Raw genomic sequence first — 17647 nt, forward strand, 5'->3', positions numbered from 1 at the left:
CAGACATCAAGGGAATGCATTCCATTCAAAACTTCGTGTACACACAAAGCACTCAAAAGACTAAACATTCATTTCGTGTGAACAATGTTCAACTGTACCCACGCATTGCAGAAAGGCCCAGCAAAGTACAGTGGAATCACCATCTAAAGACCTAAAAAAATAAAATTTTAAAAAAAAGATGCTTACTGACCACTGATTTAGCATACAATCCTTCCGGAAAAAGTCATGTCTGCCAAGAGATGTTTCCACGACTTTCTTTTTTTTTTCTTCGGCAAATCTGCCGAAATTGCAATAAAACGGTCGACAAATTTCTGAAGTACAAAGAGTCACCTTTCCCAAACACTGCAAAGGAAGTTCGACAGATCTACCAAAACGACGGCAACGCTTTCGACGATTTCTAATAAGTTCCGACGTTTTGTCAATCCACTGACGCTGAATGACGTCCCCTCTGTCACCTGTAGACTTGGAAGCGATCAAAACTGCCACTTAACACATGAAAAGTCCATCAGATTTGATTTAGCCTTAACAATGTCTCTCTCCTCTCCTCTCCTCTCCACCCCCATCCCCCCTTCTCGCTCTTTCTCTCCACCCACAAAAAAAACAAGAATTAAATGTCACTGAATGCTGTCATAGCCTATCTAACCACACGTTGGTTTTTTTCTCTCCCAATGACGCGCAAGTCGTGAACAACATGGACTTGAAATAAATCAGTAACAATTGTCACACGGTACAGTCTCATATATATATAATATATTTCCCGGGATTAATTTCCGGAACATTGTGCGGACGATTATTACCCGTGTCTCTGTTCCCATCATTTCCTGTTACAGCATTATAACTGTCGCATGTGTGATTTCAATGCAATCCTGCCCGCATTCTTGTTTTGTGACTGGCGCCCGACATTACCGAATGCGCTCTCTGCTCATCTATTTCTATCCTTCCTCTTCCGGTAGTTGTCTTCGCTTTGATATATATCCACATATGGACACTGTGCTACCAATACTGTAACCAGTGTGTATACTTATACACTGCGTGTTTGTTTGTCAACAAAGGGACAATAACAACGAAGTTTCTCATGTGTGCATTCACACCTGAAATTTAATAATCAAAGCGCAAGAGAATCTGATTTTTAGGAATTTTTCCTTACTCGTACCACCCAATCCCATCCTATCCCATTCATTCAGTTATCATGCCTCCTTTATAAAATCATAACTTGAGTGGTGGGTGATCTCCATAGCAATCTCAACCTAGCCACCTCAACCCCTACACTGCGACATTTGTGCATCTACACTGGGACATTTTTGTCGAGCTTCAGGAAGAACCGTAGAAACAACATCTACCCACAATATTACCCAAGAAAATGCTGGGATGCACAAAGCAGAACTCAACGCCGTTCTTGTTATGCTTCGCCAGTGAAAAGAAGAAGCCAAACATATTAATGACGTCACAGGCCAGCGCCCGCGAGCATGTTTAAATGTTCTTGCTTGACGTCAAACAAACTAGTTTAACTACTTTCTTTCTTTCTTTCTTTATTTGGTGTTTAACGTTGTTTTCAACCGTTCAAGGTTATATCGCGACGGGCAAAGGGGGGAGATGGGATAGAGCCACTTGTTAATTGTTTCTTGTTCACAAAAGCACTAATCAAAAAATTGCTCTAGGGGCTTGCAACGTAGCCCAATATATGACCTTACTGGGAGAATGCAAGTTTCCAGTACAAAGGACTTAACATTTCTTACATACTGCTTGACTAAAATCTTCACAAACATTGACTATATTCTATACAAGAAACACTTAACAAGGGTAAAAGGAGAAACAGAATCCGTTAGTCGCCTCTTACGACATGCTGGGGAGCATCGGGTAAATTCTTCCCCCTAACCCGCGGGGGGTGTTTAACTACTGAAGAAAGAGAGGGGGGGGGGGGAACGACTACAATTACCAACCAACGTGAACAAAGAGAGGGGGGGGGGGGGGGAACGACTACAATTACCAACCAACGTGAACAAAGAGAGGGGGGGGGGGGGGGAACGACTACAATTACCAACCAACGTGAACAAAGAGAGGGGGGGGGGGGGGAACGACTACAATTACCAACCAACGTGAACAAAGAGAGGGGGGGGGGGAACGACTACAATTACCAACCAACGTGAACAAAGAGAAATCTCGGATACAACAACTTAATACTTCTAAACAGGAAGTTCTGGGCACAGTTTCACGACAGACGTGTGACGAAGCCATAGGTAATGACGTCACAGTGTTGAGCAACGCTGGACAGGGTCCCCAACAGACGTCATATTCCGTGGTGACTGTCTGTTCCGGGGCAAAGCCCGTGTCGTGACCACTGCGCCACGCCCAGCCCTCCCAGAAGCCGCGTAATGACGCCACGGCGTATAAGTGGGGGATTAGAACACCGGATCGATACACTTCTCTTCCTCCAACATTCATCTTCCTTCAGCGGCCCGTCTGACGTCACGAGGAGGGGCCCGCCGCTGCTGGTGAAAAGGATTACAATCGAAAAGCTTACCTCCCACTCCAGCCGCACCTTACCCCCTCCGCCTTTCTGTCCCCGGAGACAGGCTTAGTTCTATGGACAGGATTCATAAATAACGGCTCCTGTGTTCTGCCTCCGCCCTCCCCGGCCGGGCCGGGATCGACAGAAAAGGCTTTCTTGGCCATCTTTTGTTTCGTCTGATCCCCGGCACCGGGAGCTGGACAGAACCACGCAATGCAAATCGCTCGCTGACGGTGCCCAAGCCAGGAGGCGCAAAAAGATGAGCTGGGATGAAATTCTACCTCTGGGGAACATCTATAACTGGTTGAGAGGGCTGCCATAAAATGGCTTAGTGTAGGTTACTCTGCTGTCCACCATTAGGGCGAGGATAGAGAGAGAAAAAAAGGTTGAGAAAAAATAATAACAATGTTATATATGCACCTGATTAATTTTACCCCCACTCAAAGAAGTAACAAAACTAGTTTCATATTCATGAACACGATTTTCCTCCATCTGAAACTGAATGGATGAAGAAAACAGGTCACTCTAAAATATGCACATAAACGACTCAAAAAAGAGGAATTAAATAGAGATGTCTAAAATGTGATTGGATGGGGAAAAGTTGCTTGGGAAAACGGGGAAAGGTCAAAAGTGGTGAACAATCCATCTCGAAGTCACTCAATACTGGTACAGCCGCGCAGCTAAATCATGCATGGCTAAAAATATTAAATCTAAAACAAATTGGTTTTATCATATTGGCACTGTTTCCTTGCTTGCATAAAGCCTGCGCCAACTGGGTGTCTGGACAATGCACACACACAAATGTTTAATCCGACTTAAAGGTACTGAACTTGTCAAATCCAGGTGCACGGAGCCCCTGGGGCTTTTAGTCATACCTCAGGCAGCTATCCGTTAGAAGAACTACCAAGTTTCATTGACTTGCACATTTTTTTACGAATTAATTTCGTACTCGGACCCGGCTGGTCTTGACCTATTTTTGGATCTAAATTTAGATCAGGTAGATCACCACATCATGCACAAAAAGACACGTCACGAGCAAACTATGTCAGACGTCATCATGAGTTTGTGTAAAACAAAATGGAGGCCGGAATCACTCAGTTGAATCGAACTCCGACCAAACACCACGTAACTATACCAGAGACTAGGTTAATTTATGCACTCGCGTGAACAAGAAACTGTCGAGCTTCACAGATGTCGTCGTTGGGTAGTTTTGGGTTTGTTTTACTACCATAGGAGGATTTTTGAACTGTAAATGCACTCAGCTGCAACAAAAACGCAAAACGAAGGCTGTGAGCTGCACTGTGCCTTTAATATCTGAATGAAAAGACTAAACAAATGACACTTAGAATTAATATGTCACCACAATGTAAATGCAGCCACCCTTTAAATAATTATTAGACCTCCCAGGCTTGCAGTACAGTGGAACCCCCCTTTAAAGACCCCCCCCCCCCCCCCCCCCAATGTAAGACTCTCCTTTTTAAGACCTTGTTTTCTCAGACTCTCTGTTCATAACCTCTGCATAATTACCCCCATTTTAAGACCGATTCCTTTATAAGACCCGATTTTCTCAGATTTGTGAAGGTCTTAACAAGGGAGCTCCTCTGTACACCCCATGGCCCAATGCTCACACCCTAAACCTGGTCCACAATGCTCACACCCTAAACCTGGTCCACAATGCTCACACCCTAAACCTGGTCCACAATACTCACACCCTAAACCTGGTCCACAATACTCACACCCTAAACCTGGTCCACAATGCTCACACCCTAAACCTGGTCCACAATGCTCACACCCTAAACCTGGTCCACAATGCACACACCCTAAACCTGGTCCACAATACCCACACCCTAAACCTGGTCCACAATGCACACACCCTAAACCTGGTCCACAATGCACACACCCTAAACCTGGTCCACAATGCTCACACCCTAAACCTGGTCCACAATCCACACACCCTAAACCTGGTCCACAATGCTCACACCCTAAACCTGGTCCACAATGCTCACACCCTAAACCTGGTCCACAATGCTCACACCCTAAACCTGGTCCACAATGCTCACACCCTAAACCTGGTCCACAATGCTCACACCCTAAACCTGGTCCACAATGCTCACACCCTAAACCTGGTCCACAATGCTCACACCCTAAACCTGGTCCACAATGCTCACACCCTAAACCTGGTCCACAATCCCCACACCCTAAACCTGGTCCACAATACCCACACCCTAAACCTGGTCCACAATCCACACACCCTAAACCTGGTCCACAATACCCACACCCTAAACCTGGTCCACAATGCTCACACCCTAAACCTGGTCCACAATCCCCACACCCTAAACCTGGTCCACAATACTCACACCCTAAACCTGGTCCACAATACTCACACCCTAAACCTGGTCCACAATGCTCACACCCTAAACCTGGTCCACAATGCTCACACCCTAAACCTGGTCCACAGACATCATATCTGCCTTGAAACAGATGAAAAACGTCTGCAAGTACTAAGCTGTTAGCATAAGAGAAGAGAAGAGATTGTTCCATGTACTGACTAAAACTGACTAAAATAAACCCCTCTCACTCATCAGTTTTCACTCTCTTTTTCCTTTCCCCAGCATGAATGTCTACTTGTACAGCTCAAAAACCTCTCAAATAGAAACATATACCAATACTGTCTATCACAGCTGCAGAAGACACAAGAAATTACATAATAAAAGGTGACTGTCAGTAGTGTGACCGTCAAAAGCAATTCAGCGAATAGTCAAAATTACTGAGCAGCAGCTCATGTATTCATGTATTTCATGTATCAATAGTGTCTTTCACAGCACCAGAAGGCACAAGTAGTTACATGATGCAATACACACAGTACCTGTCAAAAGCAATTCAGCTAACAGTCAAAAATTACTGAGTCGTAGTTCACTTGACAGTTGAAATTATTGCGCAGAAATTTATTTTTCATGATTGAGTTGATTAAATCAGAATCAGGCAATAAACCTACTTGCGTCAAACAACCTCATGCTCTGCATCTATATTATACATACTATATCCCCAACGCCCAACACATAAAAAAAAGTTTTGTGTGCAGGGTGTGCAAGCCTTCAATCCCATTTCCCTGTTCAAATTATGCTCCGCATTGGGTAACAGATTTATGGGATGAATCACAGAAAAAATGCATTTAATTACTGTTGCAGCACGTGTGTCTCATAAAACGTGTTGCTATTGACCAAATCCCCCCACACCAGCTGCTGAGGTCTCAAGGACACACATTTGTGCAACCTGTCGCATCCGAAAAAATCTTAAACCTAAATGGAAAACTCTTGTCTTTCTTATTGACACTGTATTGCAAATACTCCGGCTAGAAAAAGGCGGGTGATTTTCTGTGGGCATTGAACAAAGAGTCAATGCTGCAAGTGCAATGTCACGTTCGAATCTAATGACAAATAGAATAGCTGCAACAGAAATAGGAAGAAACAAGTCGCGTAAGGCGAAAATACAACATTTAGTCAAGTAGCTGTCGAACTCATAGAATGAAACTGAACGCAATGCAACGCAGCAAAGTGAAATTGACAAGAAGAGCGGGGTAGTAGTTGCGCTGAGAAGGATAGCACGCTTTTCTGTATCTCTCTTTGTTTTAACTTTCTGAGCGTGTTTTTAATCCAAACATATCATATCTATATGTTTTTGGAATCAAGAACCGACAAGGAATAAGATGAAAGTATTTTTAAATTGATTTCGAAAATTTAATTTTGATCATAATTTTTATATATTTATTTTTCCGAGCTTGTTTTCAATCCAAATATAACATATTTATATGTTTTTGGAATCAGCAAATGATGGAGAATAAGATAAACGTAAATTTGAATCGTTTTATAAAAAAAAAAATTTTTTTACAATTTTCAGATTTTTAATGACCAAGGTCATTAATTAATTTTTAAGCCACCAAGCTGAAATGCAATACCGAAGTCCGGGCTTCGTCGAACAATACTTGACCAAAATTTCAACCAATTTGGTTGAAAAATGAGAGCGTGACAGTGCCGCCTCAACTTTCACGAAAAGCCGGATATGACGTCATCAAAGACATTTATCGAAAAAAAGAAAAAAACGCCCGGGGATATCATACCCAGGAACTCTCATGTCAAATTTCATAAAGATCGGTCCAGTAGTTTGGTCTGAATCGCTCTACACACACACACACACGCACAGACACACACACATACACCACGACCCTCGTCTCGATTCCCCCCTCGATGTTAAAGGCATACTAACGCACTCCCGTGTTTACAAAGTGTAGTTTGCCCACAATCGATGTCAAACGCACCATAAGACCATATAATGACGATACGTCACCATGCGCGGACCATAATACATGCATTACAGCTTGTTCTAGCCTCTGAAAAAGTGAGGATGTCAACAAAGCCGCGGTGTTCTCTCCCTTGCATCAACGTTACATGTGTTGCCAAATCTATAAATAGGACGATCCAGATCAAAATGAAAATTCAAATATCTCAACATTTAAGGGGTCCTAGACCACAATATTTTGCAGGGAACTTAATTTAGTCTGTCTCCAGCTGTTGGTAAAGCAATTAGCGTGTATAGTCATCGAGTACATATGGCTTTAAAACATTTAGTCATAACTTGACTAAATGTAAAAAACAGACACCCACACCCTCAGCTGGACATTTGTTGCCACACCACGGAGGGTTCTTAATCACCATAAATCAGACGTATAAATTTATGAGTTTCTGAATAACCTTTTTCACTTTACTCAACTGTGATAGAACAAAATGTATTACTTTTAAACAGAGACCAATGTGAACTGACAAAAGAAAGAAAATTGAATTGGTCCCAAATAGCTGGATCAGTGAATGGGTTGAAGGGACATAAAAAAAAAAAATGTTAAACCATGCTGCAGAAGGAAAGGCATCCTCCAGTTTCATGTCCTTGAAGAATGTGTCATGCGCCACAGAACTTTTGCTGAAGATATTTTTGCATGTAGTTATAAATCGGCTTCATGGTTTTTTGTTCCTTGCTTGCAGAAGATATATTGAGAAAGAATTAAAATCAGTTTTTGAATCCATTTTCCTCTGGATATTTTTTGCCAGATCAAATTTCAGTAAACACAACCTTTTGTCACAGGTATAAATGTCTTCAAATATTACAGATGCACTTCACAAATAAACAGTTAATCATACAAAACCATTAAGACCGACTTTCAAATTTGTGTTTTTCAGTAATTCAGTTCTTCTCAAAAAGGTTTGGCAAATGTGTAAGTATATGTGTTTGAAAAGAACCTAATGCACTTAAATTTAAAAAGTTGTTTGCTACTAAGAAAAAGAAATTGCTAAAGAATATTTTGGACTTTATTTATAGAATTTGTAACACCTTTTTCATAATTTTTTATTTTTTTTATTTACTATATATATTAGCATATATATCATGATTGTATTTGTATTGATTGTATTTATTGTTCAAAATACCCCCATGGCTGGGTTATGGACTAATAAAACTTGAACTTGAACTTGTTTTAATATTAACAGGCATGTTTCATACCATGATAAACACTCTTCTTACGAATACGAGTCTTAGTTTACATCTTCATACCTCCTGAATAAAAGATTAAAACCTTGTACAAGGTTTTAAAACAACCTCTTGACACAATTATTTTACATGATTTCTGCCATCAAGAGATCTATACATACTATACCTCAAACTTTACACTGTGCATACTGGCCTTGTATGCTTCAATTAGACTCTTTTCCTGCAGCCCTATAATAAGATTTTACAATTTAAAGAAGATTCTTAAAGTTCTAGATATATGCTTCATTCAGACTTTTTCTCTCTCCTGCAGTCCTGTAATAAGATTTAACAATTTAAAGAAGATTCTGAATGTTCTGAGAAGAAATCCTGACTTTTACGTTTTAGTTTAAAAGAGCTCTGCAACACTGGCTTATTGAGTTATTTTGTGGTCTCTACCACTACCAATGTGGCCTGAGTCACATCAAATAACTCAAGGAAGTTCAGACAAAAGTTTGGTGGGTGTTTTTTTAATTCAGAAAGTTGTACAAGAAGCTATAATTATAAACCTGATTTTTAAATTAAATTGATTTTTTGCTTAACAAGGAGCTTGATCAGCCTGGGCCTAGTCATGACCAATAACTCTGCTACTGTGACTGACAGGGAGAAAGCTGAACTTTTTTTCACAAGGATTAAGACTTAATTAAGACTGGGCCTTTTCTGTGTCTGTCTTTGGAGAAAAAAGCGATGACAATTGACATGAAGTGCTATTAGACTTAGAGAGAGAGAGAGAGAAAGAGAGAGAGAAAGAGAGAGAGAAAGAGAGAGAGAAAGAGATACAAGAACAAGAACAAGAACAATTCTTTATTTAACGAGGGTAATAGAGTAAGCAGTGATCTGCTATTTTACATCTGGCCCTCGCCCTAAAGAGGGACTAGTCTAAAATTGCTAAAGAATAAGCAAGTAAAGAAAACTACTGCTACATGATTATAATAAAATAAAAGTAAGAACATCAATTTACATACAATACATTGCTTAAATGAAAAATGTAAGTTCATTTGACATGAGTTAAGAATTATAGAGTTGATTGCACTGACGCAACAAAGCTGTGAATGCCATGCCCATTGACATACACTACATTCGAAAAAATCAGTGTATATAAAAATAGTAATACATTGTTAAAAAGCACCGGTTGTTGGTTTTAACAACCATTCTAGCGACAACAGATGTTTATTTAGACTTCATGAGATAAGACGTATATATAGAGAGAGATATGTTATGCTTCTCAGTGTCAATAGGTGACATCTGCCAGATAGAAGTATGGCAGTTTGAAACAAATTTTAATAATTAACAAGTCAGTTCATTTCTACAATGTGTGAATATCTGTGCTTTGATTTTGACACACAAGTGTGCACGTGGTTATATTGTATGTATTTAATGTGTATGCACATAAGCGGCGTGTACATAATGTAGGTTTTCAGTGTCAGTTTACAGATGTGTGTTATTCCTGTTAACTTATGCTAGTGTACTACAAATACAATGCGTGTGCGTAATTACTAATTAATAATTTATAATAATAATGAACAATGAAGGTCTTTCATTTTCAAATTTATGTAATTCATGAAAGTGCAAATTAACCCAAACAATGAAATATGTGCAAAGCTTAATAATAATAATAATAATAATGGAAACTTAATAAAATAATTGCTTGAGTTGGACTCACATTATATTTTATTTTTAACAACCATAAATAAATGTTATATATATAGGCTAGGCCTATCCTCATTTATTCCTTTGAGTGTGATTCATTCCATGATTATGACTAAAAAAGAAAAAGTCAGGTACAGCAGGAGTGGTACTTTGCAGCAGAATCTGTGATGGTCTGGTATTTTTAAACCAACAGGAGTGGTAACAAAACGGCGAGAACTAAGATCTACAGTGGAAGGGGGAGGGGGTAGTGGAGATGGGGGCGGTCATGCTCTGTTGCACTGCGGCTTCATAACAACAGTGCTAAGGATTGCTATCATCTGCGATGCTAAAAAGCCCTCGGACAAACACTTCCAGTAAAGTTTTGCAGTGCAGGATAAAAAGCTTCCTTTGCAGACTTTCTGTTCGCTCATTTGCACAGACGGAAGAGAAGTGTATGGGAACGGAACCGATGCTGCCGGACAAAGTGTGTGTGCACATGTACAACTCTGGTTCTCGATCTCATTGGCATTATGATTCGTCTGCGCCCAGCAGACACAATCTGACCGTTCTCGCGCATATGGAACGCTGTTCCGGCACGACAACTGAGCGAAGCTCACTCTTCATAATTTAGGTCAGTGGAAAGTTAGTCAAACGCGCGTAAAGAAGCTTTACTCACCTCTAAAATCGCCACGATTGAGCAAAACTTCCACACACAGCCAGCACTCTTGTCTGCCTGTTTCTCATCTTCTCCACTTCCTTACCTCCGCGATAAGAGAGCTCCTTCCCGCCCACGCGTTTAGCATTGATTTCTATAGTCTGTTTCACGGCATACGGCCAGCGCATAGAGGAAAGACCCGTGCGGCTCTGTTTGTTTCAAACGATCAAAGTTATTCCGGTGCCGCGAAAATGGCGCCTGTATGGTTCAAATCCCGTTTGAGCGGCCATGTGGAAAGTCATCTGGGTTTCCAGACCGTCATCACAGGTTGTTCAGAACTTCAGCTTTTCGTCCTCCGCCCTTTTCCCAAAAAACTTAGAAGTATTACAACTGACTTACTCAGTCAGTCGTTACCACAGAATCGACTGTCAAAAAGCCTCTTTGGTCCATAGATATTCGGTCAAAATAAAGAATAAAAAAGTTGTCCGCAAATTAAAGTTTCAGTCAGCAGGCTGCCGTTTAGTTTAGCATTTTCAGTCAAAATGAAAATACATGTATACAGTCAGTTTGGTGAATAAATCGAATTTGTAAACTGTCAAAAAATGCACTTTACCCTGAGGCGGGGGTGGGGCGGGGGAGGGGAGTGGCTTGGAATACAGGCACATGACACTGGGGCGGACGGGGGGCGTAGACGTCAGTGAAGTACAGGCGCGTGACAATAGGCCGGGCACTGAGTGAGGCCGCACAGACTTCAAGTTATGTGTATTCCAACGGTCGTCATATAGCACAGAATACGCCTACGAGTGATATTGGACCCATATGAACCATAAGACGTATTGAATTTGCATCAACCAAAATCACGAACGTCATATATAACGCATACGAACGGAAACAATTTGATGAAAATGGCCACGCCGCCGCGGGTACGAACGGACACCTGTTTTCGTCAAAACTACTTGTTTGATGCAAATTCAATACCTCATGGTTCACACAGGTCCAATATCACTCGTACGCGTACTCTGTGCTATATGACGACCATTGGAACACACATAACTTGAAGTCAGTGGGGGTCTGTTTCTGCCTGATCTAACGAATGTGTACGTCGTAACGGAAACGCTTTTCGTACGAACGGAAACATGCACTTTGGTAAGAACGGAATCATGGCGTACGAACGGAATCTGCATGTTTTCAAAAGACAAGTGATTGTACAAAAGCCATGGGTTTCTATAAACTTCTGTTCAACCGGAATGTCGTAACAGGCAATGGTTTTCAAGGTGATCATGTGCAAATCAGGGGTCAGATTTGATAACAGAGCGAGAAAAACAAGAAAATGTTAAAACAAGAGGCGAAGCCTTCAAGGCTCACGTAAGAAATCGACAAACAGTAACACAAACTCAATCACTCCGTCACACATACACACACACACACACACACACACACACACACACACACACACACACACACACACACACACACACACAGTAAGCATAGGTGAAACTGTGCAAGAAAGCGAGACCCTGGATCTGCCAAGTAGTCTCGGCCCGCTCACAAGAACAATGACCGAGACTTTCAGTAATTCCTTTGCGTGACGTCTAACCCTCTTACGTCATAATGTGACGTCTTCAAATAGTTTCTATCACACACGTCGAACACTTTTGACCGAGACTGACGTAATCCATAGACTCGGAAATGTTAAAGTTTCTATCACACACACACACACACACACACACACACGCACGCACGCACGCACAGACAGACAAAGTTTATCATCGCATAGGCTACACTTACGTGAGCCAAAAAACCATTTTTTAAAAAAAGAGGCAATTCTGCCACATTTGGCCCGCGTGTGTTATCATGAGGCCGGGATTACTAGCACCTTGGTACTTATCGTACACATAACCCAACCAATTAGCTACAGGGGTTCCGGAACACCACCCCCACCCCCCTCACCCCCCTCGGCTGTCAAAAAAAAAATCTGTCTGAGAATGTTGTTGTTGTTTCTGTCTGTAAAGCCGGGAGAAGAGTTAATTGTTTAATCAGTATCATTTGTGTACAGATTTAACTGCCACTTCTATGCGACATGTCTTCCTTCTAACATTCTATAAGTTGTCGGGAGCAGATATCAGTGTAGATAAATTGCCATTATTAAATACTAACTTTAAAAGAAATAATGAGTGGCTGCTGACACCAGTGGATCATTTTTAAAATCAAGGATAAGCCATAATTATTTTTATAGGGGCGTAAGTTGCCCGTGTACCCCACCAGGACCCCAGGTGTAACTCCTCCCCCCCCCCCCCCCCCCCCCCCTCGGGCTGAACTGCTCCGCCCCTGTGACCATACTTACAACCCCCAACCTGAACTGTATAGCTCATGGGGAGATTAGAGACAGCAAGTTTTGGGTGAATAATCATATTTCTTTTAAGACTAAACGCATCTGCCGATACAGTCAAAGACGCTTAAGCCGAACTCGCCCGGGGAATGAAAAATCGTTTCGCTTATCCGAGTTTGTGCGTATCCGAGTTCGGATAAGCCAAACCTTTCCCGATAAATTACCCTGCAGTTCGGCTTAAGCGAGTTTTTGTCAGGATAAGTGGTAAAATCACTTGAAATTTCTCTCTCTCTCTCTCTCTCTCTCTCTCTCTCTCTCTCTCTCTCTCTCTCTCTCTCTCTCTCAGGCTCTCTCTCTCTCTCTCTCTCAGGCTCTCTCTCTCTCTCAGGCTCTCTCTCTCTCTCTCTCTCTCTCTCTCTCTCTCTCTCTCTCTCTCTCTCTCTCTCTCTCTCTCTCTCTGTGCGTGGCGTGTGTATGTGTGTGTGTGTGTGTGAGTGAGTGTGTGTGTGTGTGTTTTTAAATGAATAAGATCAAAACAGTGACAAGTTACAAGTGCGTTCTTCAGTGGAGCTTTATTAATACCTCAAAGCCAACTGTAAAAATAAATGGTGAAAACAGTGACACATCTCAGAAACAAAACCAAAGATTCCACAAGCAACTACGCTTTTAAAAGATTCCAAGTAAATCATAATAAATGTCATGTTTAATGAAACCCTCTCCATTAAAGAAAGAAAAGAAACAAAATTAGACAATTTGTCTCTGTGGTCATAAATCAAGATCAAATCTCCGTAAACATAGATTGTAGGCAAATGTTTTGTTTCGCTGCATGTTTATTGTGGTTTGATCTTCACCACTCCTCGCTCAAAATGAGCACATACATTCCTCAAGTAGATTTGCTCTTCACAAAGATCTCTTCCTTCGATTGGAAAAAGAGGTTTGTATGAGAGCCACTCGTTTTCGAACACTGCAACAGTGGTTTGGAACATGCTGGAAGCCGCAAGGATTTCAACGTCGCATCACGTGACACGTGTATTTCTTGGTCAATGTGGCACACGTCATCAGTTTCCCCGCATACTCAAAAACAGGTGACGTGTTCGTTTCCGTAGGATAATTATAGCCGTGACGAAATACAGGGTGACCCAAAAAAAAGAGTACCCAAACAAAACGTCATAAATTGAACAAAAATAAAGCAATCTTCATACAATTTATTTACAGACACAAGTAGCCTCTGCATGATTTGCACAGAAAATTTTAGCGTTCTAGCTTGTCGTTCAGGAAGTTATGCTCATTCTACAGAACATGCTCCAAATGGCCTCCCCCGGATTTAAATCCCCCAGATTTCTATCTTTGGGGGTTCCTGAAAGACAACGTCTACAGGAACAACCCACAGACAATCACAGAACTCAAGAGAGCCATCACAACAACCATTCGCGGAATCTCGCAACAGGAGTGTATGCGGGTGATTGATAACTTTGCGCGGCGAGTTCAAGTTTGCCTGCAGCGGCGCGGAGGCCATTTGGAGCATGTTCTGTAGAATGAGCATAACTTTCCTGAAAGACAAGCTAGAACGCTAAAATGTTCTATGCAAATCATGCAGAGGCTACTTGTGTGTGTAAATAAATTTTATAATGATTGCTTTATTTTTGTTTAATTTATGACGTTTTGTTTGGGTACTCTTTTTTTTGGGTCACCCTGTATGTTTATCTTCCTGACGTGTTTTTCAAGCAAAAATTTAAAAAAAAGTCTCTCCGACAGTGTTTAGAGTTTGGCTTATCTGTCAAAATAACGTTTGAGATGTCCGTGTTTAAGTTAGCTATTTTTTGACAGAGTTTGGCTTATCCGAATTAGAAATAGTCTTACAAAGAGGGGGGTCTGGCGGGGAATTGGTTTTGGTTTCAGATATCCGAGTTTTTTGCTTAAGCGTGTTTTGTTTAGGCGAGTGCGGCTGTAGTCGGACAATTATCTCTGGAAACATTGTGTTAGAATTGAAACAAGACATCACTTCTATACTGTGAAGACGTTTTCTGTAAAGTAAATAAGATTGATATCTGATCTCGCACTAGTTTCCCTGGCAAACAGCAGTACTGTACCAGTCCTGTGCACGATCACGGATCCATGCAAACGATCGATATACCAGAACAGGAGTTATTTCCCTTCGCTGAGAATCGTCTACTGCTGCCACTGCCAATACGCAAAATGCCTGCGTTTTCTTCCTTCCTTTCCTTGTTTCTTTCTTTGTTTTTTTTTCTCTTTCCAAAGTTGCTTCTAGCAATAATCTAACAAATACGGGTTTCGTTTGTAAGTAAGTTGGTAAGTTAGTTTGTTTATTGGCTTGTCAGTTATATATCTTTTTTACATTCAGTCAAGTTTTGACTAAATGTTTTAACGTAGAGGGGGGAATCGAGACGAGGGTGTGGTGTATGTGTGTGTGTAGAGCGATTCAGAGAAAACTACTGGACCGATCTTCATGAAACTTGACATGAGAGATCCTAAGTATGGTTTTTTCATTTTTTTTTTATAAATGTCTTTGATGACGTCATATCCGGCTTTTCGTGAAAGTTGAGGCGGCACTGTCACGCTCTCATTTTTCAACCAAATTGGTTGAAATTTTGGTCAAGTAATCTTCGACGAAGCCCGAACTTTGATATTGCATTTCAGCTTGAAGGCTTAAAAATTAATTAATGAGTTTGCTCATTAAAGTTGTCATTAAAATCGATTTTTCGCAAACAGATTTAAAATTGATTGCATCGTATTCTTCATCACATTCTGAATCTAAAAATATATACATATGTCATGTTTACTCTTAAAATGTGATCACAATTAACGAAAATAGATTAATTAATCTTACGATTAAAATTTAAGAAATCGATCCAAAAATGATTTCATCTTATTCTTTATCATTTCCTGATTCCAAAAACATATAGATATGATAGGTTGTACTAAAAACAAGCTCAGAAAGTTAACAAGAATACAGAAAAGCGCGCTTTCCTGCTTAGCACAATACGCTACCGCGCTAATCTGGCGTGTCAATATCACTACGTTTTGCACGTGGGAGGTGAGCGATTTCCTTCACGCGGGGATTGACGAAGCTGTTCTGTCTTGGTGAAAAAATACAGTGCGTTCAGTTTCATCCCGTGAATTCGACAGCTTGACTAAACTGTAGTAATTTCGCCTTACGCGACTTGTTTCTTCATTCTGAAAGAATTTTTCAAAACCGTACGGTGCGCACGCGTGCGTATGTGTGTCTATCTATGTTTGTATGCGTGTGAGTGTCTGTCAGTGTGTCTATGTATGCGTCTGTGTTTCGGCATATTTGCCATTGGAGTCAACTTAAGTGTCAGAAGCTGTGTCAGTGTGTATGAAGTATGTGTGTGTGTGTGTGCGTGCGTGTGTCCGTGCGTGCGTGCGTGTGCGTGTGTGTATGGGTGTGTGTGTGTGTGTGTGTGCGTGCGTGCGTGCGTATGTGCGTGCATCATGTGTGTGTATCCGTGCATGCCGCGTGCGTGCGCGTGTGTGTGTGTGTGCGTGGCCCGGGTCACCAGTAGCAAATAGTGACACCCATAAACACACACACTGACACACACACACACACACACACACACACACACATACTGGCACCGCACGCACTCACACGCACATACAATGACAGAAACAGAGACAGAGAGACCGTCGAGACTGAGAGACCGTCGAGACAGAGACATAGCCTACATAGAGAGACAAACAGACAAACAGACAGACAGGGAACATGCAGACGAAGAAATTCTGAACACAAGCATGTGAAGGTATCTTCGTTTTATTCAATATCATGGTCGACGTCAGAAGCACGTTGGTCATTCTGTCAGTCAAGCTAGTCTGACCCAAAACAGTCACAGCGAGCATTCAGTTGGTTCCCTTTATCATTTTCACTTCATGTTGTTGGACATCAGAAAGAAGGCAGAAAGCAGAAATGATAGTCCAACAGAGTTAAATTACAAACTCAAGGTGATAGGTAAAATGTGACTCTTATTTATTTATGTTTTTATTTATTATTTGCTTGTTTGTTTGTTTATTCATTTCTTTCTTTCTTTCTTTCTTTCCCTTTATTTATCTATCTACTTCTTTGTTTAAATATGAATGAGTGTGTTTTCCCCTCAAGATTTTTAGACATGACACGGCCGTTTTTTCAGTATTGGCATGTTTTTCTGGGCAATTTTGTTGACAAAACGAAACCAATCAGCTTGACCTGTGTCACTTGCGAAACGCTGCCCAGACATTTTTCAAGGCCTGTAGTCGCCAAGAAACGCTGCTAAGTTTTGACTTTGCTCGCTGGCGATTTCGCCACGAAGAAACGCTCTTACCTAGTCTAACCCTTTTCTCGACAAAATTCTAGCCATTTCGACGCTAAGAAACGGATGTCGCAACTTGGTACACTGCAAAATGTCCATTGCCTCGACATCACTGAGTAATACACTATCGTTGGAATATATAATATAATATATAATATCGACGTCGTCGTGACATTTTGGCGTAACTCGTTTTAAAAACAGCTTTGCAGGAAAAGGACAAAACTGATTTTTTTTTAAAGTATGAAATAGTGTTTATATTCGTTCCTGGTTTGGATGGAAAGATAAAAGAATGTTGAATCATGTATTGTCAATCGTATTTTAGAGAATATTCATCATGGAGAATAATTTACTTAGTCTGAAGCATAAAATCATCAAAATCACCAAGAATCAAGTTTCGCTGCCAAAATTCTACGACGACGTCGATATATAACTCAGTGCTCGACAGCGGCCTCAGTTCGAATTTTATTTAGCCGGCGGAGCGAAGCACGGCAGGTCGCTGTCGGTGGGGATTTGCTCGTAGAAGTTGGAGGAGAGATCGAGGAAGGCGCCCTGACAGAAACCGTTGAGTGCGGCGTCCACAACAGCGGCGTCAGGGGCGAGTGTAGCATTCCTCACGAAGACCCTGATGT

General features: G+C 41.3%; 2 protein-coding genes across 2 annotated transcripts in view; both read right to left on the reverse strand.

Moving 5' to 3' along the window:
* Window positions 1-10459, reverse strand: part of LOC138946912 (diacylglycerol kinase beta-like) — a 159600-nt gene extending 149141 nt beyond the window's left edge. Inside the window, exon 1 of the mRNA XM_070318313.1 lies at window positions 10386-10459. The gene's annotated coding sequence lies outside the window, so the exon portion shown is untranslated. The remainder of the gene's footprint in view (window positions 1-10385) is intronic.
* Window positions 10460-16470: 6011 nt separating this feature from the next.
* Window positions 16471-17647, reverse strand: part of LOC138946899 (uncharacterized) — a 12938-nt gene continuing 11761 nt past the window's right edge. Inside the window, exon 5 of the mRNA XM_070318297.1 lies at window positions 16471-17647. This exon is cut by the window's right edge and continues 59 nt beyond it. Coding sequence (XP_070174398.1) covers window positions 17481-17647 — 167 coding nt within the window. The 3' untranslated portion in view covers window positions 16471-17480.

This window comes from Littorina saxatilis, linkage group LG14 (genome assembly GCF_037325665.1).
Source record: "Littorina saxatilis isolate snail1 linkage group LG14, US_GU_Lsax_2.0, whole genome shotgun sequence".
Lineage (NCBI taxonomy): Eukaryota > Metazoa > Mollusca > Gastropoda > Littorinimorpha > Littorinidae > Littorina > Littorina saxatilis.